Source organism: Varanus komodoensis, unplaced genomic scaffold (assembly GCF_004798865.1).
Source record: "Varanus komodoensis strain SLA01 unplaced genomic scaffold, ASM479886v1 scaffold14_1, whole genome shotgun sequence".
In the NCBI taxonomy this organism is placed as follows: domain Eukaryota; kingdom Metazoa; phylum Chordata; class Lepidosauria; order Squamata; family Varanidae; genus Varanus; species Varanus komodoensis.
Genome location: NW_025335438.1, coordinates 2,163,671 through 2,183,005, shown reverse-complemented (window position 1 = coordinate 2,183,005; position 19,335 = coordinate 2,163,671). Strand labels below are relative to the sequence as shown.

The 19,335-nt window shown below is 41.9% G+C and overlaps 1 protein-coding gene across 1 annotated transcript in view; it reads right to left on the bottom strand.

Annotated features, from left to right (window-relative positions):
• Positions 1-19,335, bottom strand: part of CDH17 (cadherin 17) — a 35,930-nt gene that overhangs the window by 16,111 nt on the left and 484 nt on the right. Inside the window, exons 2-9 of the mRNA XM_044424325.1 lie at positions 18,719-18,825; positions 17,493-17,569; positions 8,448-8,549; positions 8,153-8,290; positions 6,531-6,669; positions 5,141-5,299; positions 2,307-2,506; positions 383-517 (exon numbers count right to left, since the gene is read on the bottom strand). Coding sequence (XP_044280260.1) covers positions 383-517; positions 2,307-2,506; positions 5,141-5,299; positions 6,531-6,669; positions 8,153-8,290; positions 8,448-8,549; positions 17,493-17,569; positions 18,719-18,825 — 1,057 coding nt within the window. The remainder of the gene's footprint in view (positions 1-382; positions 518-2,306; positions 2,507-5,140; positions 5,300-6,530; positions 6,670-8,152; positions 8,291-8,447; positions 8,550-17,492; positions 17,570-18,718; positions 18,826-19,335) is intronic.

Here is a 19,335-nt window from a genome sequence, read left to right as displayed (position 1 = left end):
GACAGCAATGTGTTCTCCCAAGTCTGTTAGCCTTCCTATTGTACCCATCAACCAAATAATTTGGCATCCTCATATTTATTGAGTTTTGATTCCAAACCAATGAATCAAATCCCAAGGTCAAAGAGAACCACAGTTTTTATCACTAACAAAGCACTATTTGGTATTATTGTCATTTGACTACTAGAAGGAACTCTCAGGTAAGTGTACAATGGCTGTGAAAGAGAATTCTTCCTTGGGCCGTGTATGGTCCAATGGTGGCTTCTACCTTGGTGATGCTGTGCTTGATCATTCAATAGTATTGTTAAGTTTGTTGCTGCTTGTGACAGAACAGTTCCAGCAGCTCCTGCACCCAGCCCCTGTTCATCCTTTTCCACATACTTACCAAGTCTTTTTCTTCTCTGTCCAGTGGTTCAGTTACATAAACAGTTCCATTCTTGTCAACCATAAATGGGAGCTTACCAACAGCCCCTTTCCTCTGTGTAACTTCATATATCGCCCCTGGATCATTCCACTGGACCTGATATTTCAAAGAAGAACAAGGCAACAGGTTTTAAAAGGGGAAGCTCTGGTTTCATGACAGTGAGATATGATGCGGAACTGTATTCTCTCTTTTTAATGCTGGGTGATTGGCTTAAGATAGAAATAAAGCTGTAAAGGATGAAGATTTGTAATTCATTTCTGTTTTTTGTTTCACGTAAATTATTTGTTTCTTGCTTTCCAACTTAAATGGGTATGCAAAGTGACATACCAAAAAAACATGCATAACACAACAACCTTAATCAACAGTTATTAATGTACAGCATTATGGTCCCTGAGAAAATCTTCCAGGAACCATAGGATATTTTGGAGTTGTGAGGCTGTTGACACTGCTACTGGAGGAAATCTATAGGGATTGTTTCCTTCTGCCCACTGAAGTACCATGGGAAAAACCACAACAGCTTCCTCACTTGAGGCTAAGAGCCCTGACCTCAGGGCAGGATGCAGTTGAGGAAAAGGTGGCTGGGAGGGCATAACCAGAGGATCAGCAACTTCTTGAAGTCTCTCAGCTCCAGTCCCACAGCTTAAAAGCACATCTTTTTTTAAAAGGAACAAAAAGCGGGGTGGAGAAACAAAGCCTAGGTCTGTCACTTCTGCTCTGCCAGATAACACAGGCCCTCCATAAAACCAATGTGACTACCCATTACTGTTAGTAATGGCACCCACCAGCCTCCTAGCTAGTCCCCCTTTACAGCCATCTAACCTAATGACCATCATGACACACTAGGATTGCATGACACAACCGCCTATCCTGGTGACAAGCCACCATGGGTTGTTATGTCAGAAAACCCAGGACATTTTCCACAGGGTGGCTTGTCTGAGGCCCACAACTCACCTGGCAATGTGTAGTTTCTTCCAGAGTTGCTGTACCCATGGTGGCTTGAGATTTCACCCAGAAATGACCCCATTGTAGGTACCACAAGGTGGGTAGAGAGCAGTGAGGTGAAGTGGCAAACCCCTTTTGCTGTTCTGGTGGGCCACCACCAGAGCCAGCTATCCAATAAACACCCAAGCAAAACTTCCACCCAATGGATTCTTGCAGGGGGACTCTGCTGAGGCACACAGTCCCCAAGCAGGTACCACCACCCAACTGATAGTGCCCCCCGCCCCGCACTTGCACGCAAGAGGAACACCAGAGGGGGAATCTGCTGAGCTGTGGAGCCCTCAACCAGGAGCGACCACTCAGCAAATTCTTGCCCTCCCACTTGAGTGGGAAAGGTGGTGGGAGTATCAACTATGCAGAGCTGCTGTTTTCCCAGCACCAACCAGCAGACCATTCACTCCTGCCCCAGAGCAGAACTTTAGGGCAGGGGGCAAGTGGAACAGGGGCACCTCTGAATAAATACAGCTGCATAAATTGGCAGCAGTCAATGGTTTGCTCTGGCCAGTTGCTTAACAAGAGTGCCAATGTGCTGCTCTTGCCAAGGGGTTCTATACTGCTGGCCTTGGTACCATGGTGAGTTGTGTTTTCTCGGTTCAGATGACACCACAAGCTAAGGCGATACCAAGAAACCACAGAACAGGCCTCTGTTTCTGTTCATGCTTTCTAAAATCCAAACATTCCACTATGAAATACCTTGACAGGGATTGGATAAGACAGACCAGCAAAGGTTTAAAAACCCATTGTTGCTTGCTGGATCATGCAAATGACCTGCCCAAGCCATCATTTGAGCATTGAACTAAAGTGAATTTGCTGCAAGGGTCAAGCACATGGGGAAATCAGACAATAAGCTTTGGACTGTTGACTCCGGGCTTGTTAGGAATCTTACCTTTGTAATAGCTTTGGGGTGGGCTTCAGTGGAATTTTCCTTTATAGTTACAGGTGGAGGAGATTTCCAAAGGTTTTCCATCACAATGATGTGAACATCAGTGGTGGTGGCAAAGGAATTTATCGACTGTCCTGCCATATCATTGACTGCCACAACAAGGAGAAATTCGGCTTCTTTTTCTGGATCTAAATACTTAGCTCCTAGAAATCAAGCCAGGAATAAATGAAATAGTGGGCTTCGTTGTTGTTGTTGTTAGTCGCGGTCGTGTCTGACCCATCGCAACTGCATGGACAACATTCCTCTAGGCCTTCCTGTCCTCCACCATCCCCCAGAGTCCACTTAAGCTCACGCCGACTGCTTCAGTGACTCCATCTAGCCACCTCATTCTCTGCCGTCCCTTCTTCTTTTGCCATCTATTGTTCCCAGCATTAGGCTCTTCTCCAGGGAGGCCTTCCTTCTCATTAGGTGGCCAAAGTGTTTGAGTTTCATCTTCAGGATCTGGCCTTCTAAAGAGCAGTCAGGGCTGATCTCCTCTAGGACTGACCGGTTTGATTGCCTTGCGGTCCAAGGGACTCGCAGGAGTCTCCTCCAGCACCACAATTCAAAGGCCTCAGTTCTTCAGTGCTCAGCCTTCCTTATGGTCCAGCTTTCACAGCCATACATTGCAACTGGGAAAACCATAGCCTTGACTATACGCACTTTTGTTGGCAGGGTGACGTCTCTGCTTTTTAGTCTGCTGTCTAGATTTGAGTGGGCTTCATTAACTAGCACAATACTCTTGATGAAGGTCACATGCAAATATGGTATAATATTGATTCCATTGTAAATCATGGTTTGTAAAATAGAGGGTGCTAAAGACTTTAAAATATTCTCTCTCCCCCAGTTTCCTTCCATTGAAATAATTAACCATCATTTATTTTTACCTGTAGACCAGTGCCAGTTTTTGTAATTTCTACTCTAGAACCCTCCTTCCCCTGCCTTTGTCTGCAGTCGAGCCACAATGCTGGTTCCTGCAAACCATGTTTTCCCAATCAGGAAAAATGTGCACTCCTTCCCCAGGTCCCATCCATTCCTTAAAGCGAATTGTTCCCTTTGTTGCTGCACAGCTGTTTGCATTATTTTGAAAAATTCTATTGATCTTTGCCTACAAGTAGTCCAAGGTGCTCACAACTTACAATAAAACAGTGCAGTTCCAAAACACAGTTAAGGACTCAAGTGGCAAGGTAACCTATGTATTAAATAAAAGCATATGCCATCAACCAAGCAGCACAAACATCATAGCTGAACGAAAATCATAGCTCAACAGAATCGATAGCCAGTTTAATGCCAGGACAAACACGAGGTCTACCAGAAAGCTGTTCCAAAAAGGAAAGGTCTGCACTGTGTGGCAGAAGGCCATGAGAGATGAGTCTTCCAGAGCCAGGGCATGACTACCAAGAAGATAAGGCAGATAATCAAAATTCAGGGAGCACTTAAGAGTGATTTACTCTTTATTTATTATATGTATATCCCATGTTTTTCCTTTCAAGGAACTGAAGATGGCTTACCTAATCCTCTTCTTCCTCTCAGTCTCATCCTCACAGCAGCCCTGTGAGGTAGGTGAGGCTGGCAGTGAGCAGCTGATCAAAGTCATCACTCATCCATGGCTGAGCAGGGACTTGAACCCGAATCTCTCAGAACCCCAACCCAACACTCAAACCACTAAACCATAATATGACCATAACAGACAGGAAGGTTCATACATGGGAAAGCCGTCCTTCATTTAACCAGCTCCCAAACCATACGTATCTAGAAAAGTAGCCACCAGCACTTCAAACTGGGCCCAGAAACAGGCTCCTAATAGGCAGGTGTAATTTATGAAGGAAACATGGTTAGCATTAACTGTGGTTAGCCCTGCTGCCCAGGTAAAACTCAACTAAGATCATGCTGATGAGGAAAGTGGGGAGGAGTTCACTGGTGCTGTGCAAATTAGCAAAACTCATGAAAATCCACCAAATTGCATCTCAAAATTTAGTGCCAGTGTAGTGTAGTGGTTAAGAGCATGGGACCGGGACTCAGACAATCTGGGTTCTAGTTCCCATTCAGCCATGGAGCCAACTGGGTGACTTTGGGCCAGTCACAGACTCTCAGCCCAACCTACCTCACAGGGTGGTTGTTGTGGGGATAAGATGGAGGAGGAGAATGATGTAAGCTGCCTTGAGCCCTTTGTAGGAAAAAGGCAGGATATAAATCGAAAAATAAATAAATAAAAATGAATAAAAAGTTCCTTCTGACTTGAACCTGTATCATATAATGAACTTTGATTTTTTCCTCTTTTTTCATGAAAATGTGTCAAAGCTTCTCCAAATGTATGCCTCACCAGTGTGCATTTTTAAAATGTACGCATTAGTAAATGCACTGATTTTGAAATGTACTAATTTTAAATGTATGTAATTACTAATGTTTAAGTGTATGAATTTTTGAAATGCACATGTTGAACCTACCTCTCTCTCTCTCTTTTTCTTGGTCTATAAATCAAACTGTAGAGATGTATAGATGTTGACCACAGAGTGCTTCTAAATTCGGTTTTGCTCAGGAAGGTGTAAACTGGATAAAATCCTAACACAAATGACCTAAACAAGTTTCTTACACATCCCTAGAGTTACCTGCAGATGAGCAGTCATGCTGGGAGTTGTAAGCCTTTCTTCTGTCTAAGCATTTATTTATTTATTTATTTATTTATTAAAACATTTTTATGCCGCCCCATTCGCCGAAGCCTCGGGGCGGCTTACAACATAGACTGCACTGAATTGTGGCCTTACTTATTTTGAACCAGGAAAGGTTGAAATGCCTACCAGCAACAGTTGTGGAAATCGCTCCTGTGATGTTGTTAATCTGAAAGTACATCTCCTTGTGCGGGCTGGGGAAATGCTGGACGATGCTGTAGCTCAGTTGCGCATGCGGAGTGGATGGATCATCATGATCAGTAGCCCTGACAAACATGAAGGGCTTTCCTGTTAGGATTCAGAAGGGGAAAAAATAGACACAAAGAGAACAGACAATGAAGGTGTCATTCTCCACTGAATGGCAGCAGCCACCTCCTTTTTGACACAAGCCTGTTAATTAGCTGTTTATCCACCATATGAACTTTTGTTTTCAAGGCAAGTCTGAGAACTGAACATTGTTTCCAAAAAAAGAAAAGAAAAGAAAAGAAAAGAAAAGAAAAGAAAAGAAAAGAAAAGAAAAGCCTTGCTGGAAGCAGCAATAGATAGCATGACATCACCTAATGGACTGTCCAAAGACCCTCTGAACAACTGTAAGTAAAGAATGACAAGTGCACAAAAAATAACTCTTGTAGAAAAGTCTTGAGAGCCAACCATGGTTTCCTGGTTTAAATATGCACACCACCTCTTCAGAACACAACAGCAAACCTAGTTTAGGACACTAATTGCAAAGGTCTGGCTTTTTAATTGGAAACATTAAGCAGAGATCTTCAACACAGGATGGGCTTTAGGAATTCTAACACTCTAAGTAAAATGCGATAACCTTTTTCAGCTGTGCCCAAAGAAAGTGGGTTCTTTTTAGGAAATTCTTCTATAGCCTTCTGAAAAAAAGTGGGTGGCATCCTGGCACCACTCCAGCACTGCTTTTTCCATCAAGGGGTCCTTCCAGATGGATGGGCCCTGGCACTAACAGTCCAAAGGCATTATGCAACAATTCCATCTTTTCTTACTGAACAGATTTTCCTCAGTAAGGAAAAGGAGAGCAGAAGTAACAGGGGAAAGCATGGAAAGCTATGAAGGGAAGCCATTATCACTCCTGTACGAAGGAAGCCAGGTTATGGGTGGATAAAAATTTCATCCAGAAGCATCTGAATCTGCAAAAGCATCTCTAGGTTTGCACATGCCCCATGTCCCCAAAATATTTATATAGGCACAGGAAAATGTGTAATCAGGACTTCTTTGTTTCCACTGCAATTATATGCAGTGAAGAGGCAAGCTGTTCTTCAGTGACGAGTGGAACCGAGATGTGGCCAGCCTCTTCAGAAATGCTCTGAAACATCAGTGAAAGTTTTGGCTCTTCAGTTTTGTTTGTTGTGGTCTCCCAGACCACTTGAAAATACAACTGGGGACACAGCTTGAAAATTAGTGTTACATATTAATTTCAACATCATTTTTGTTACCCGTTGGAAACTTCTAGGAGACTCAAGTAAAAGGTCAATAAAATACAGAATGACATAAATACCTGGCCGTGAGCGTTGTCTCACTACACCAGTGTAATTTTTCTGATCAAACTGCGGTGGGTTGTCATTGATATCTTCAACAATTATTAAGATAGAATATGGACCTTTCACTGTTTGTCCTTTTTCATTCAACCCTTCCACCTAATTTGAGGGATGAGGGGAAGAAAGCAAGCAAGAAAGAAAGAAGCTATATTAAAACAAAGTCATTTCTATAAATCAGTTTGTTGTTACTTTCTTGCCAGAGTTTATTTGTTTACAGGACAGGGCTGTTGCAAGCAGGAAATGATGCCTCCACACCCACCAAAGTCAAGGCAAGTACCTAAAAGCCAGTCAAGTTCTTTTTGCACACCAGTGTCTGTCTTAATGCCTAACAATAAAAATACACACTTTTCTGCTTTTTTCATAACACCCCAGACCTGCTGCCTAAGGCAGACACTTCACCATGTCTAGAGGCCAGGCTGGTCCTGCATGTTACTTAGGATGCACTCTTTCAGGGATGCTTGCAACCCTCTGAACTCAGAGGATTATGGGCACCCTGTGGAGGGTGGGAAGAGTGCAGAGGAGCTATTATTGCTCTGCAAAGCACTTAGCTGATTTCAGCTGCCCAAGTGCAGTGCCCTGGAACAAGAAGGAAGGAGGCTGAAGTGCTACCAGCATGCCTCATGCCTGGTCCTCTCCCCTCTCCAGAATGCCCACAAAAGCCCATCTCCAAAATCACACTTATGACATTGGAGAAGCAGCTGGGGTGGTTATTTCTGTGTCCGCTACAAGAATGGAGCCATTTTCAGCATACCTAGCTGGGAATTCAAACCCCCTGTGCCTGTCTAGACCATAAAAGATACCCAACGCCATGGTCAGCTTTTCAAGATTTCCAGCCTACTTCTTGCCAATGCTAACTCACCGCTCTTCTCAATGGCTGAGGCTATAGTATTTACTTTTAGCATTTATAAGCCACTTTATTTGCTACAAAGCCATCAAGGCAGGGCACAACTGTTTAAAGCAACACAACCTTAAAACAGAAACAAGAATATTAAAATCATTAAAAGTTAAGTATTGATTCATTGATAGATTGGTTTTGCTTTACCAGCAGAGAATCTGGTGATAGGGAGCACCAGGAGGAGGCGTGGGGGTGGCACATGGGCTTGGGATAAAATGTGGACATGCATCAAGTGCACCCATGCAGTGCTGCATTCATGTCTGGTTCTCTGCTTTCTCATGGCACTGAATGGCAAGCAAAACAAAGCAAGTCCAGGCAGCGGGAATCTGGAAAAGCTTGAGAGGAAATGACTAATGTGTATGCACAGGGAGGGAAGGGAGCAGGGGGACTGCCCCACTCAGGAGTTCTGAATACGGGTGAATGGATGTTTTGAGGTAATAGGAGACAGAGCGAGCAGATTCTTCTGCTGTTTTACAACTGTTGGTGATGTAACCAGGCTATCCAACATGGTTAGTCATAGCAAAGTGCAACTTTCATGCTTCGGAGGCATTATGCCAGTGAAGACCAGTTGCTGAGAGGCAAGAGTGGAACAGAGTTGTTGCTTTCACACAAGTTGGCCATTTTGGGAAGAGAGCAGAATAGAGAATTGAGCTGGACTGATCTGTTAAACATACAACCTTGTTTTACCTGCAGCCTGTGAACGTTTTTGCTTTCCCAGTTCAGAGGTCCAGTAAGAAACAGAGTTCCATCTGTTGGTGTCATCTGTATGACGTTGTCTGTCTCACCAGTTAGTCGCAAGTTGACAACAGGTGGTTCAAAAGCAAACTGGGACATAGGGGAAAAAATCAGAACTCATTTTTTCTTTCATATCGCATGTTTCTTCCACCCATCCCTCTCCAATTTCTAAACTTAAATATTTCATTTTCAAATTCTTTCATTCATTTTTGCACATTTATTTCAAATAGTCAGTATATCAGATTACCCGATATAAATATATTGTTCCTAGTCTGCCCTCTTGAACAGTGAAGTTCTTGTTCTCCAGAGGTCCAGTGAATTGAGACTGGTTTACACTTTGGCAGGCAACCTACAAGAAAGAGGAAAAAGGAGCAGAGACTGTTAACATTGTTAAAAATGTCTGCATTAATAAGATGTAATGAAACTTAACGTAGAGTAATTCTATTCTTTTGTAGTTGGAGCAGCAGCAACAGTGGCATTGCTTTGTCAGTTGGAAATCAAGTTTCTTCTTCTAGCATCGTATGGATAATATGCAATAATATTTAGTATTTGATAGCTGTAGTGGTTATGAAAATTCATATCTGAGTTTCACCCAAGTAATAACAATCCACAAATGTCAACAAGCCTAAAATGTTTGAATTTCATTTTTTAACTTTAAAAAAATCACATTCAAAATGTGGAATTGAATTTTGGTTTCATTTTCTCCCTTGGAGGTAAAATAGGAATGATGAAACTGGAAAATTTGGCAGTGTAACCATCTGCAACCTTGTTAACTCTGCTTAGAACAATTAAACCTATATAGAGAGAATAAAGTCTAGCAGTGAAACAGATGTGTCTGGTCCAGTGATCTTCACACACAGAAAAGGCTGCTTGCCAGCTGATATCTAGATGGATCTCCATGCATATGAGACAAAAAGCACCAGCATGTGGCCAGTGCAGACACAGTCAGGGCCAACAACTTGTACAGTTATCATGAAAGAGGGGGAAAAGCTTCTTCCCATCCATGTTTTCTGCATCAAACAAAATCACCTCTATTACATCCCCCTTTATACACCATTTTCTGATCTGAGAAGCCCCAGACTTTATAACCTTTCCTCATAGGTTCCCCAACCTGGTCTCCAAGTGAAAATAGGGCAGACGCTTCAAAGGGGAGAAAGGCTTTGTCCACCTCTCCTCATTCTACCTCTCTTCACTCCCAACTGAAGAAGACACTGACGGTCTACTGATATGGGCAGCAGCATCTTCCTTCAGGAATCAAGGTGGTTGAATTGTTTTAGAGAATATTTCTTTTCTGAAATCCTCTGTGATTGTATTGGGCCTCCTTGGCAATTTCCGTATGATGCCTTATGAATTCCACATGCATATGCACTAAATCAGATAAAATTGTGGCCACTCTTTCCAGTCAGTTCAACAACATTCACATCTGACACGAGGTCCTGGTGAAGTCCAGGCTTGCCTCCCTGCTGGTTGGATCTAAGTCCAGCTCTCACCTCTTTGCCATGACTGGAATACACATTTATCCAGTCTCTGTGAGGGTAACTGAAGACACTCTTTGCTACAACACTTTCTTCTTTGGATGCCTCACTGATTTCCTCATTTATGAGTGGAATGACTCACGTTCTATAGTCTATTAAAATTCTGCGCTGGTGCATACTGTTCAAAGGTTGATTCTCCACCTAGGTTATACTAACGTCTCCACTAAGGATAAAAGAAATTGTAAAGCAAATTTACTGGTTAACGTGCACTTCTAAACTAGGCACAGATAAGAGATTACTCTAAAACTCTTCATTTAATTGATAATAACTACTGCAAATGTTAAAGTTGTCTCTTATGCCAAACATTAGCATTCATTACCCTTGAAGATGGTCTGGATACTTCAATTGGTGCAGAATAGAGCTGCCAGGCTGCTGACGGGGACTGGGCATTGTTCTCATATAACCCCAGTTCTCCGTCAGCTCCACTGGCTCCCGATTGAAGTCCGGGCCCAATTCAAGGTGTTGGTTATGACCTATAAAGCCCTCAATGGCTTGGGTCCTGGGTATCTAAAGGAACACTTGCGTCCATATATGCCCTCCTGCCCCTTGAGATCAGCAGCAGATGCCCTTCTCTGGGAAACCTCTGTGAATGATATTAGGAGGGTGAGTACCCGGAGGAGGGCTTTCTCTGTGGTGGCGCCCCATCTATGGAATGCGCTCCCCAGAGAGGTCCACCTGGCACCATCGTTATTTGTTTTTCGGTGCCAGGCTAAGATCTTTTTATTTAAAACTTATTTTAATTGTTAATTTATTGGCATTTAGAGGATTTTAAATCTTTCAAGCCGAGATGCACCGGTTTTTAATATTTTTGTTGTATAATTGTTATATTTGTATATTTTGTTTTTGTTGTGAGCCGCCCCGAGGCTTTGTTGCGATGGGGGCGGCATAAAAATGTTTTAAATAAATAAATAAATAAATAAATAATATTCTTCAATGAATTCATTTTCTGATTTTATCCTCTAATATATATTGCTCTGTCATCACATAATCAACTTCAGACATTATCAGAATTTGTGACCCAGCCAGAGAGCTTTGGCTACTGATAAGTATAGAAATGTAATTTCTATATTTATGTAATGTAAATGTGAGTATAGACATGTGGTTTAAAAATTGTGTTCTACCTTCCTTTTGTTAGGAATCAAAATTTCATAAAAGAAATGCTATCTTTTTGTTTAAACTATTCTCCCCAACAGCCAAGACAAAGCATCCAACCTTCTTGGGTCAATAGACACATTTTGGATTTGGGAAAGTTCATGAGTGCTTCCATGATGTGTCCATTCACAAAACGGTTGCCATCCTGAACATCACCAGACACAAACATTCATTTCACAGAAAAGCAGGCTGGTGATGCTAAAAGACAAATAACAGATCTGAGAATCTGACTCCATAAGCAAAAATAAGGTCTGAACTCTTAAACATAAACTCATATCTTGTATTTGTTTCTTCACCAAACAAAACCAACAGAAAGGAAAACTAGCCATTACTTATGAACCAAGCAAACATCTCTACTTTTCATTTATTTCCGCAGCTCTTAAATTATGTGTTTTAGTGTATCTGTTCCACCTGCATCTTTTAATATTCTTCCTTAACTCCTTAGTGATGTTCATAGTACTTGCTCTGTTCAACATGGCTGAAAAGATCTCCTGAGCTTTGTATATCTAAGTATCACATTTGCCAAATACTGTTTAGAGAGAGTATCTTTCCCATATCTTATGGAGAAATATGTCCTAGTTAGAAAGATCAAAGTCTGATTCTTCAAATTAAACTCCAGGGTTCAAAGCTGAATCCTTATATCAGGACCTTCCCTGTTCATTTGAATTGTTTTATGTTAGCTGTAAAACGTCTGACTGCCTTGTGAATCATTAGTTAATGAAGTAGTAAGGAAGGGTGGGTCCTATTTCCTTGTTCCATTTACAACCTAGCACCTGCTCCAGTGCTATATGAAATGGCTGTAGCTAAAGTAGTTGTAGCAGTCTGTTGGTAAAGTCCTGGACCATAAGTGTATTCAATGCAACAGGATAGATTTCCATGTGTTGATGTAAGGTCGGAGGCTTTGGCCATGGCATGAAAATTCAAGATTCCATTCTTTAAGAAGTTCAGTTTTAACGTATACCACATTCACCCACCCAGTGATTTCCAGATGTTTTGACTTCAACTCACATTAGGCTCAGCCAACATGGCTAATGGTCAGGAATACAGGGAGCCATAGTCCAAAGAGTCAGCCTGTTAGGGAAGGTCCCTTCACCTTGGAGGAAACAGGAATCCTTTGCCGCCTTTGTCATCAGCTCTAGGATTACCCCACCTGCTTGCCTCTTTGGGGCCGGGGACAGGCAGTTCTGATTCCCAGCAGCTCAGGAAATGTTAGACCAGCAATCAGTCCCACACACAGCCCTACACTGAAAATGGACACTTCTAGGAGATGTACCCAGAAGGGCCCTTGGTGGATTGAGATGCGCAGATGTCAAGACAAGAAGTGAACTGGATAATTTGGCAATAAATCTAAACACAACTTATCTCAAGTATGGCATGTAAGCAGGCTACTGATCCCACAATTAGGTTAAAATCTTTTGGAGGCCTGAGAGTTTTCCAGAAAGTATTCAAAATCAATTACACTGAAATAGCATCCAGTCACTGGGGATAAATAAGGAGAAACTTCATTCTTAACAAGTGAGATGGGACCTGTAACAAAATGTTGGACTAAGGAGTGTCTGTGCTCAGTCAGCCGGGCCGTCCTCCAGGATCTTCCATTCTATTGCCACTTCCACCCAGTTATCTACTGACCCCCACAGTGCATCAGAATTCAGTGGCAATTGAGCATGCTCAGTCATCACTGCACTCTGGGGGAGGAGGGCTTCCCAAGGAGTTTTTGTATTTCCCTCAGACTTCTTCTGCATGGGAGCACCATTTTAGCTACAGTACCATCAGCAGCTCAGGACACTTGGATATAGAGGGAATCTATAATTCAATTTAATGTATAAATGTATCCTTTAGTGCTATAGCCTACTCAACCACAGCAGTTATACATACATGAGCTTCCAAGCAAAGCATGTGACACATGTCAGTGTGGGTAAGTACAGCTCCTCACACCATCCCCAACACCCCAAAAGCACAGGAGGAGAGATGTGCTAAAGGCCATCTAACCCAGCATTCTGATCACACAGTAGTCATTCTGCTGCCTGTGTGAAACCAGCAACAGGACATGCATGCAGCTCAACCATCCCTCTCACATTCTTCCAGCAACTCGTGTTGTGAGGAGCGCGGTCCCAGATACTAAAGGTAACATCCAGTCCACTTGACTAGGAGGCATTGAATTTTTCTTGTCCCAAATCTCCAACCATTCTGCTTCATTGGAGGGGATTGCAATCTATTATTTGGGGGGGCGGGGGGGGAGAGAGAAAGAGAACCCTCTCTACCTACTTTCTCCACACTAGGCATAATGGTACACACCTTTGTCATGCTCCTTGTTACTCATCTTTTATCTTATCTAAAAAGCCCCAACTGGTGTAATCTTTCCTGAACAGGAAGTTGCTTCAGCCCCTTGGTCATTTTGATTGCCCTTTCCTCTGCACTACCCTTCTGATTTCAAGTATGGTTTCACCCTACATTTGTATAAGGACAGTATAATTCTGGGAGATTTACTTTTGATTTCTTCCCCAGCATAGAATTTGCCCATTTCCCAGCAGCTTCACAGTGGATCAATGCTTTCATGAGCCTTTTCACCACAGCCTCAAAAATCTTTCTTGGTCATTCACCAGCAACTCAAACGCCAGAAACATATAAGTAGTTCGGTTTTCTTTTCTTCACCCTACTGTGCATTATTTTACATTGTATACTTGCTTGTGCTGAACCACATTTGCCATTTCAGTTACCATTCTCCTAGTCTGGAATGTTTTGACCACTCGGAATAACTTGGGCTCATCAGGAAATTTGGCCACTTCACTCCAAATGGTTTATAAACAAGTTAAAAAGCAGGCGGGCCAATAAGAACCCTACAGTGTTGGCACCTTTCCATTGTAAGAACTGGCTATTTATGCCTCTCTCCACATTCTGCTCTTTAACCAGTTATATATCCATAAGAGGGCCTCTCCTCTTCTCCTAGAATTGCTCTCTTACACATCACTAGAAAAGAAAAAAGGAAGGAAGGAAGGAAATAAAATGCATAACCAGAAGGGTTCTCCATACCATACAACTACAGTGGTACCTTGGCTCACAAACGCTTTGGCTCACGAACAAATCGGGTCACGAACAAAAATTACTGAAAAATTTTTACTTGGGTTGCAAACCTCGCTTTGGGTGGTGACCAAGATCGCAGCCATCTCCCCCCACCCCAAGTGGGGAGATGGCCACGATTGCAGTTCCATTCGTGCAGGGAAGGCGTCTGTGATCAGAGGCACACTGCTGTAGGAAAGACGAGAGCAGCAAAGAAGAGCCGCGGGGGAGATGGCTGAGATTCTGCCTGTCTTTCCTGCAGGAGCGCACCTCTGATCAGGCACCCCTTCCCTACACGAACAGAACTGCGATCGTGGCCATTTCCCCACCCCCAGCGCACCATTTGTGCCCATCTCTCCCTCCCCCAGTGCGCCCGCGATCACGCCCGTCTCTTCCCCCCCCCATCCCCCAGCACACTGGGATGACAGGCACGTGAAGGGATGACAGGCGCGATCTCGGTTGTGCTGAGGGGGCGGGGAGATGGCCGTGCTTGTGCTTGTGGTGCGGCGGGGGGGGGGGAGATGGCCATGATCTTTGTTGTTGTCACTTTGCTTCACATTTTTCTGATTTAAAAAATGGTTACAGAACGGATTAACCTTATTTACAATGAACCTTACGGGGAAATTTAACTTGGCTCATGACCAATTTGGGTCATGACCAAAATCCTGGAACGGATTAAGTTGGTGAGCCAAGGTACCACTGTATATAATACTATACTATAAAACTATAGTATAATCAGAATAGCTCTGCATACTATTTGAATGTGCTTGCCTCTGTGTATAGAAGCAGAAATGGAAATAGCTGCTATAAATGAAACCTCTCCCCAGGGACACCAGAGCATGCATATCTGCCCAGGCTGCTGTCCAAGTGCCAACCAGTGACAGGTCATTTCAAGGCTGCTGTTCTGCCTTACATTTCTTGATCCTTAAACCAGACTTGGGCTGGACAGCCCACCAAACAGTGCATGCTTTCCAGCAGAAGCCTGTCCTCTGACAGCCCTTCAAATAGACGATTCTCCTCTCTCCCTTCTACTTTACCACCTCTGGTTTAGTGCTACAGTCACTAGAAGAAACTATGGCTTGGATACCATCTACAAAAGACAGGTCTGAAGATCACTGGTGATTTTTTTCAAATACACAGGAATAGGATAACTGAATAATCAGAAACAATGACAATATTTGATATTAAATATATATAGGAATTCCAATCTCATGCATGCATTATCCTTCTATAGAGTAATCTATAGATGTGGGATTCTAGATATATCTTCAACATGTGTGAAAGGAGATTGCTGTGCACATCTAGAGTAAGCCAATTAATTTTATTCCATAAAGCTATAGGTTCTTACAATTTTACTAAATAAATAAAAAAAGATAAACTAAGGCAACTCATCATGTGCACAGCCTAAGCAACAGTTTATATGAACTTTTCTGTAATCTTTTTAGCGAACACAGCAAATATATAAAGCTTCTTGATTGGTAAAATAAACAGCCGTATCTATAAGTAGCTTGCACGTATACCCAGTGAGCAGCCTACAAGACATTCCTCCCAGCAAAGACACAGCAGGTCTTTTCCTGGAAATGGTGTACACTACACAGACTATGTAAGAAATAGTATCCTCTGTTTGTGTTCCCACCTCCCTGCATATATAAAGAAATAAAAATATGGGAACATTTATATAGCTCCGGTCCAAATATGAAGAAGGTATTGTTTTCAATACCTTCTTTAAATGCCTCTCTTGTTCAGAGTAAATCAAGGAATTAAAATAAAGAGAAAATAAATCACTCATCCTTATAATGATGGTGCTGCCTACTAACAAACTGCCTATTAGTTAGATGGTTTTCACATCTTTCTTAGCATCCAATGAACATAACCAATCTCTAATTCTAATTTGAGATTCACTTAAATAAAGGAAGACAGTGAGAGAAAAATGGGGGAGAAAATGGGCCAGTCTTTCGAAATATGAAAAAGCCTAAATACCCATATTCTTCTGTCTAAATAGTGGTGTTAAGTTAATTTGGTCAGGTATTTTGACCAATCTTTTCAAATAGAAGCAAATACTCTTGTTCAGACTGACAGAAATTGGAGTACTAGGAGGAAAGCCTTGAATGGAACTTAACATTTGCTTTTGCTCTCCAGAACATCTGTTTTACCCAATCCCACATTTGTGCACGATAAAGAATTTGCACCAAGATTTTAATCTCATGTAGTTTCAGTGCTAGTTCTGTAGAAGGTATTGCAAACTTTCACCAGTCTATAAGCAGTCAAATATCTGGTACAGCAATAGTGCTTTAGAGATATATCTTTAGCTGAAAGATCACACTACCCCTTGGTTTTCAAATTAGTGGAAGGCCAAGTGGTCATGTATTCTACTTGGAAGAGGACAGTATGCTGCATTGGACAGGCTGACACAGTATTGCTCTGGAGAATTGTTGAAATTGCACATTGTCTGGCTACCCAGTTCTCTTCAGCCCACTGTGGTCCAGTAGCACAAGATGGAGACCGCCAGAGACACTTTGTCTGAGGCTTCTCAAACCTGGAATCAGCACTGACAGTGCAATGGGAAGACAAGATGTGTCCCACACAATGAACATTTTTTGAGCACCGCCTTTTAAAACAGGCTTCTAAAGAGAACAAAGGCCCCATATTTCCTTTCCAAAATGTTGTACAAAATTAGTGTACAAAAATAGAGAGCTTTCTGCACTATTAGTCAAAATGGCTCCCAACCGCATGATACTCTTGACACAACCCTTCACCCAGCCCCTTTCCCATTGAGCAATGTTCACAAATGTAGAATGAAATAGCTTTGTTGCCACTCCCTATAACCACACCCTTTTCTTTCTGAAATGGCTAGTTAGGCACTATAGGATGGGAAGAGGGAAATGTACACCCCACAGAAAATGTTTATAATAGTGAACAAAAGGTTTGCAAAATGGCGGCACACGGCTGTACCGTGTAAGCTTGAATGCTATTTGCTACTTTAAAAAAGGCTCATTCCTGGGGGGGATGCACAGCATCGAAGCATTCTTAAATATTTATACAATCTTAAAAAGAACTAACTTCCACCCCCAGATTCTCAGAAAGATGTATGAACGGGAGAGGAATGTTGTTACTTATCACTCATTATGTCAGAAAGAATCTAGAATAGACTGCACTCTCCTACAGTCCATAGTACACAGCAACTGCGATAGTAATTTAACTCTGAAAATGCTGCATTTTCCTCAGCAGCAAATACCACATTTTGAGGCCTGACAAATTTGATATCTTGCAAGAAAAAAGATGACTTTTTGAAAGAATGAGGAGCTATAGCACAATGAATTAGAAACAAATGCACATTTAAAGCATACAGACATCATTATGCAGAAATGCTGAGAGAGTTTCCCTGCCACATGCATAAACCGAAACAAGATCTCCAGTCCATCATCTACTGTGGGGAAATGAACTGGATCGTCCCACCATGATTCAAAGGATTAGGGATGATTTTTCTACCATTTAAAAATGCAGATAGCTGGCACACTGAAAGTAGGCGAGAACTTTTCAGAACTTACCTGCTGAAGCACAAAGAGACAGAGCAGGTGAAGTCCAAACAGTTTAAACATCATGGTGAGGCCTTCTGTTCTGATTCCTATAAACATTTACATACAAGGTCTTAGCAGGGATTCAGATCTATCCTAAGACAAAATTAAAATGTTCAAGCAACAATTGCCCCTCATGGTGTCTTTCCAGACAGGGAATCTTTTCTTACAAGGATCTCTCTCTTCTTTGTCTGCTTTTAGAATGGAATTTTATTCTGAAATAACTCTGAAAATATGGCCCACAAAAAGGAAGAGCACAGGGAGGCAGTTTCAGGGGAAAGACACTCACAAATTATATTCCTGAAGGCCTCTTCTGTAATATTTCACTCCAGCCAGCCCAAGCAAACGAATGGTAGGACCCAAAGGTTCTCCTCTGAAGGTGGAAGGGTTCTTCCAGCTGAGGATGTTGTTTGCATCAGAGGAAGAGAACCTTTGGATCTCCTGCCCTTCCTTGCAAACAAGTGGATGCTCGGCTTTGTGCTGTGTGAAAGCTCCAGTGGGGTGGGGAGGCTAATATGCTGAAATCAGAAAACATTGCACAGGGAGAAAACCTAGGATACAAAATGGTAGCGAGGGGAGACGTTTTGGGAATGTCATTTAGTTAATAGTATTTTCAATAACATATTTTTACTTTTCTCATTGAGCTTTCCCTCCATCTCCACATTTTGCAGGGGAGAATAGACTAATGCTAGGGAAAGTTAATTTAATTTAATTTAATTTAAACATTTCTATGCCATCCTTTGCAACAAGCCTCAGGACAGCTTACAGAAGATAAAAGTTAAAGACAGAAGAAGAACAGAAAGACCAAATATGCGAAGAAGCAATCCCATGAAGGAAGCCACATCCTTTGAGCGTAAAAGAGCTGAGCAGGGCTGTCAAGAACAAGACATTTGGAAGGCATTTATTAGTAGGGTCAGCATAAGTCAGAGACACTTTGATGGCAGTACTTAGAGTAAGCAGCCTCTTTCTTCCTATAGCTTCCTTCAACTGTTTGCTAGGAAACTCTCCACAGATGCTTGGCTTTAGATTTAGTAAGGCAAACATTAAGAACCATCTAGCAGAAACTGGTTTGCACCAATGCACAATTCAGGGAGTGGGGAAGCAAAGTATTCTGCAAGTCAGACTCACAGGACAATTAATGAATTTTCTGTAGTAGGAAAAACTTCAAAAACAATTTTTTTAGAAATATCATTTCTTACCTGGAGCATAAAAATGTACAATTATTCTGAAATGTATTTCCAGCCCCTGCCCACATTGGTGGTAGCCGCCCGTGTCTCTCAGTGCCCTTGGAAACTTCTCAGAATCCCTTTAGACTTTTGATCAAACATTAACTCATACACTGACAAATCCCAATCTTGAACAGCAAGGTGTGGTTTCCAACAGAAACTATAGCAGTGAAATATAAAGAAACCATTTCAAACAGAGAACATTTTCCTTCCTGTGCATTTCCCCACCCACCCAAACTTTCACGTGGCATTCTGCTTTTTATTCTACTTTCTGCTTTTCAGATTTTAGGTCACAGAAAGGAGAAGATAGTTACTTCACTAGATGCTGTTCTAAACCAATTAATATAAAAATGTAGACATTTATTTATTTAAAACATTTTTATGCCACTCCCATCACAATGAAGCCTTGGGTCGGCTCACAACAGAAACAAAATACATAAATAAATAACAATATAACAATAAAAAAATTATTTAAAAACCTCCGATGCATCTCGGCTAAAAATTTAAAATCCTATAAATATAAATAATTTAACAATTAAAATAAGTTTTAAATAAAAAGGTCTTAGCCTGGCTCCAAAAAACAAATAATG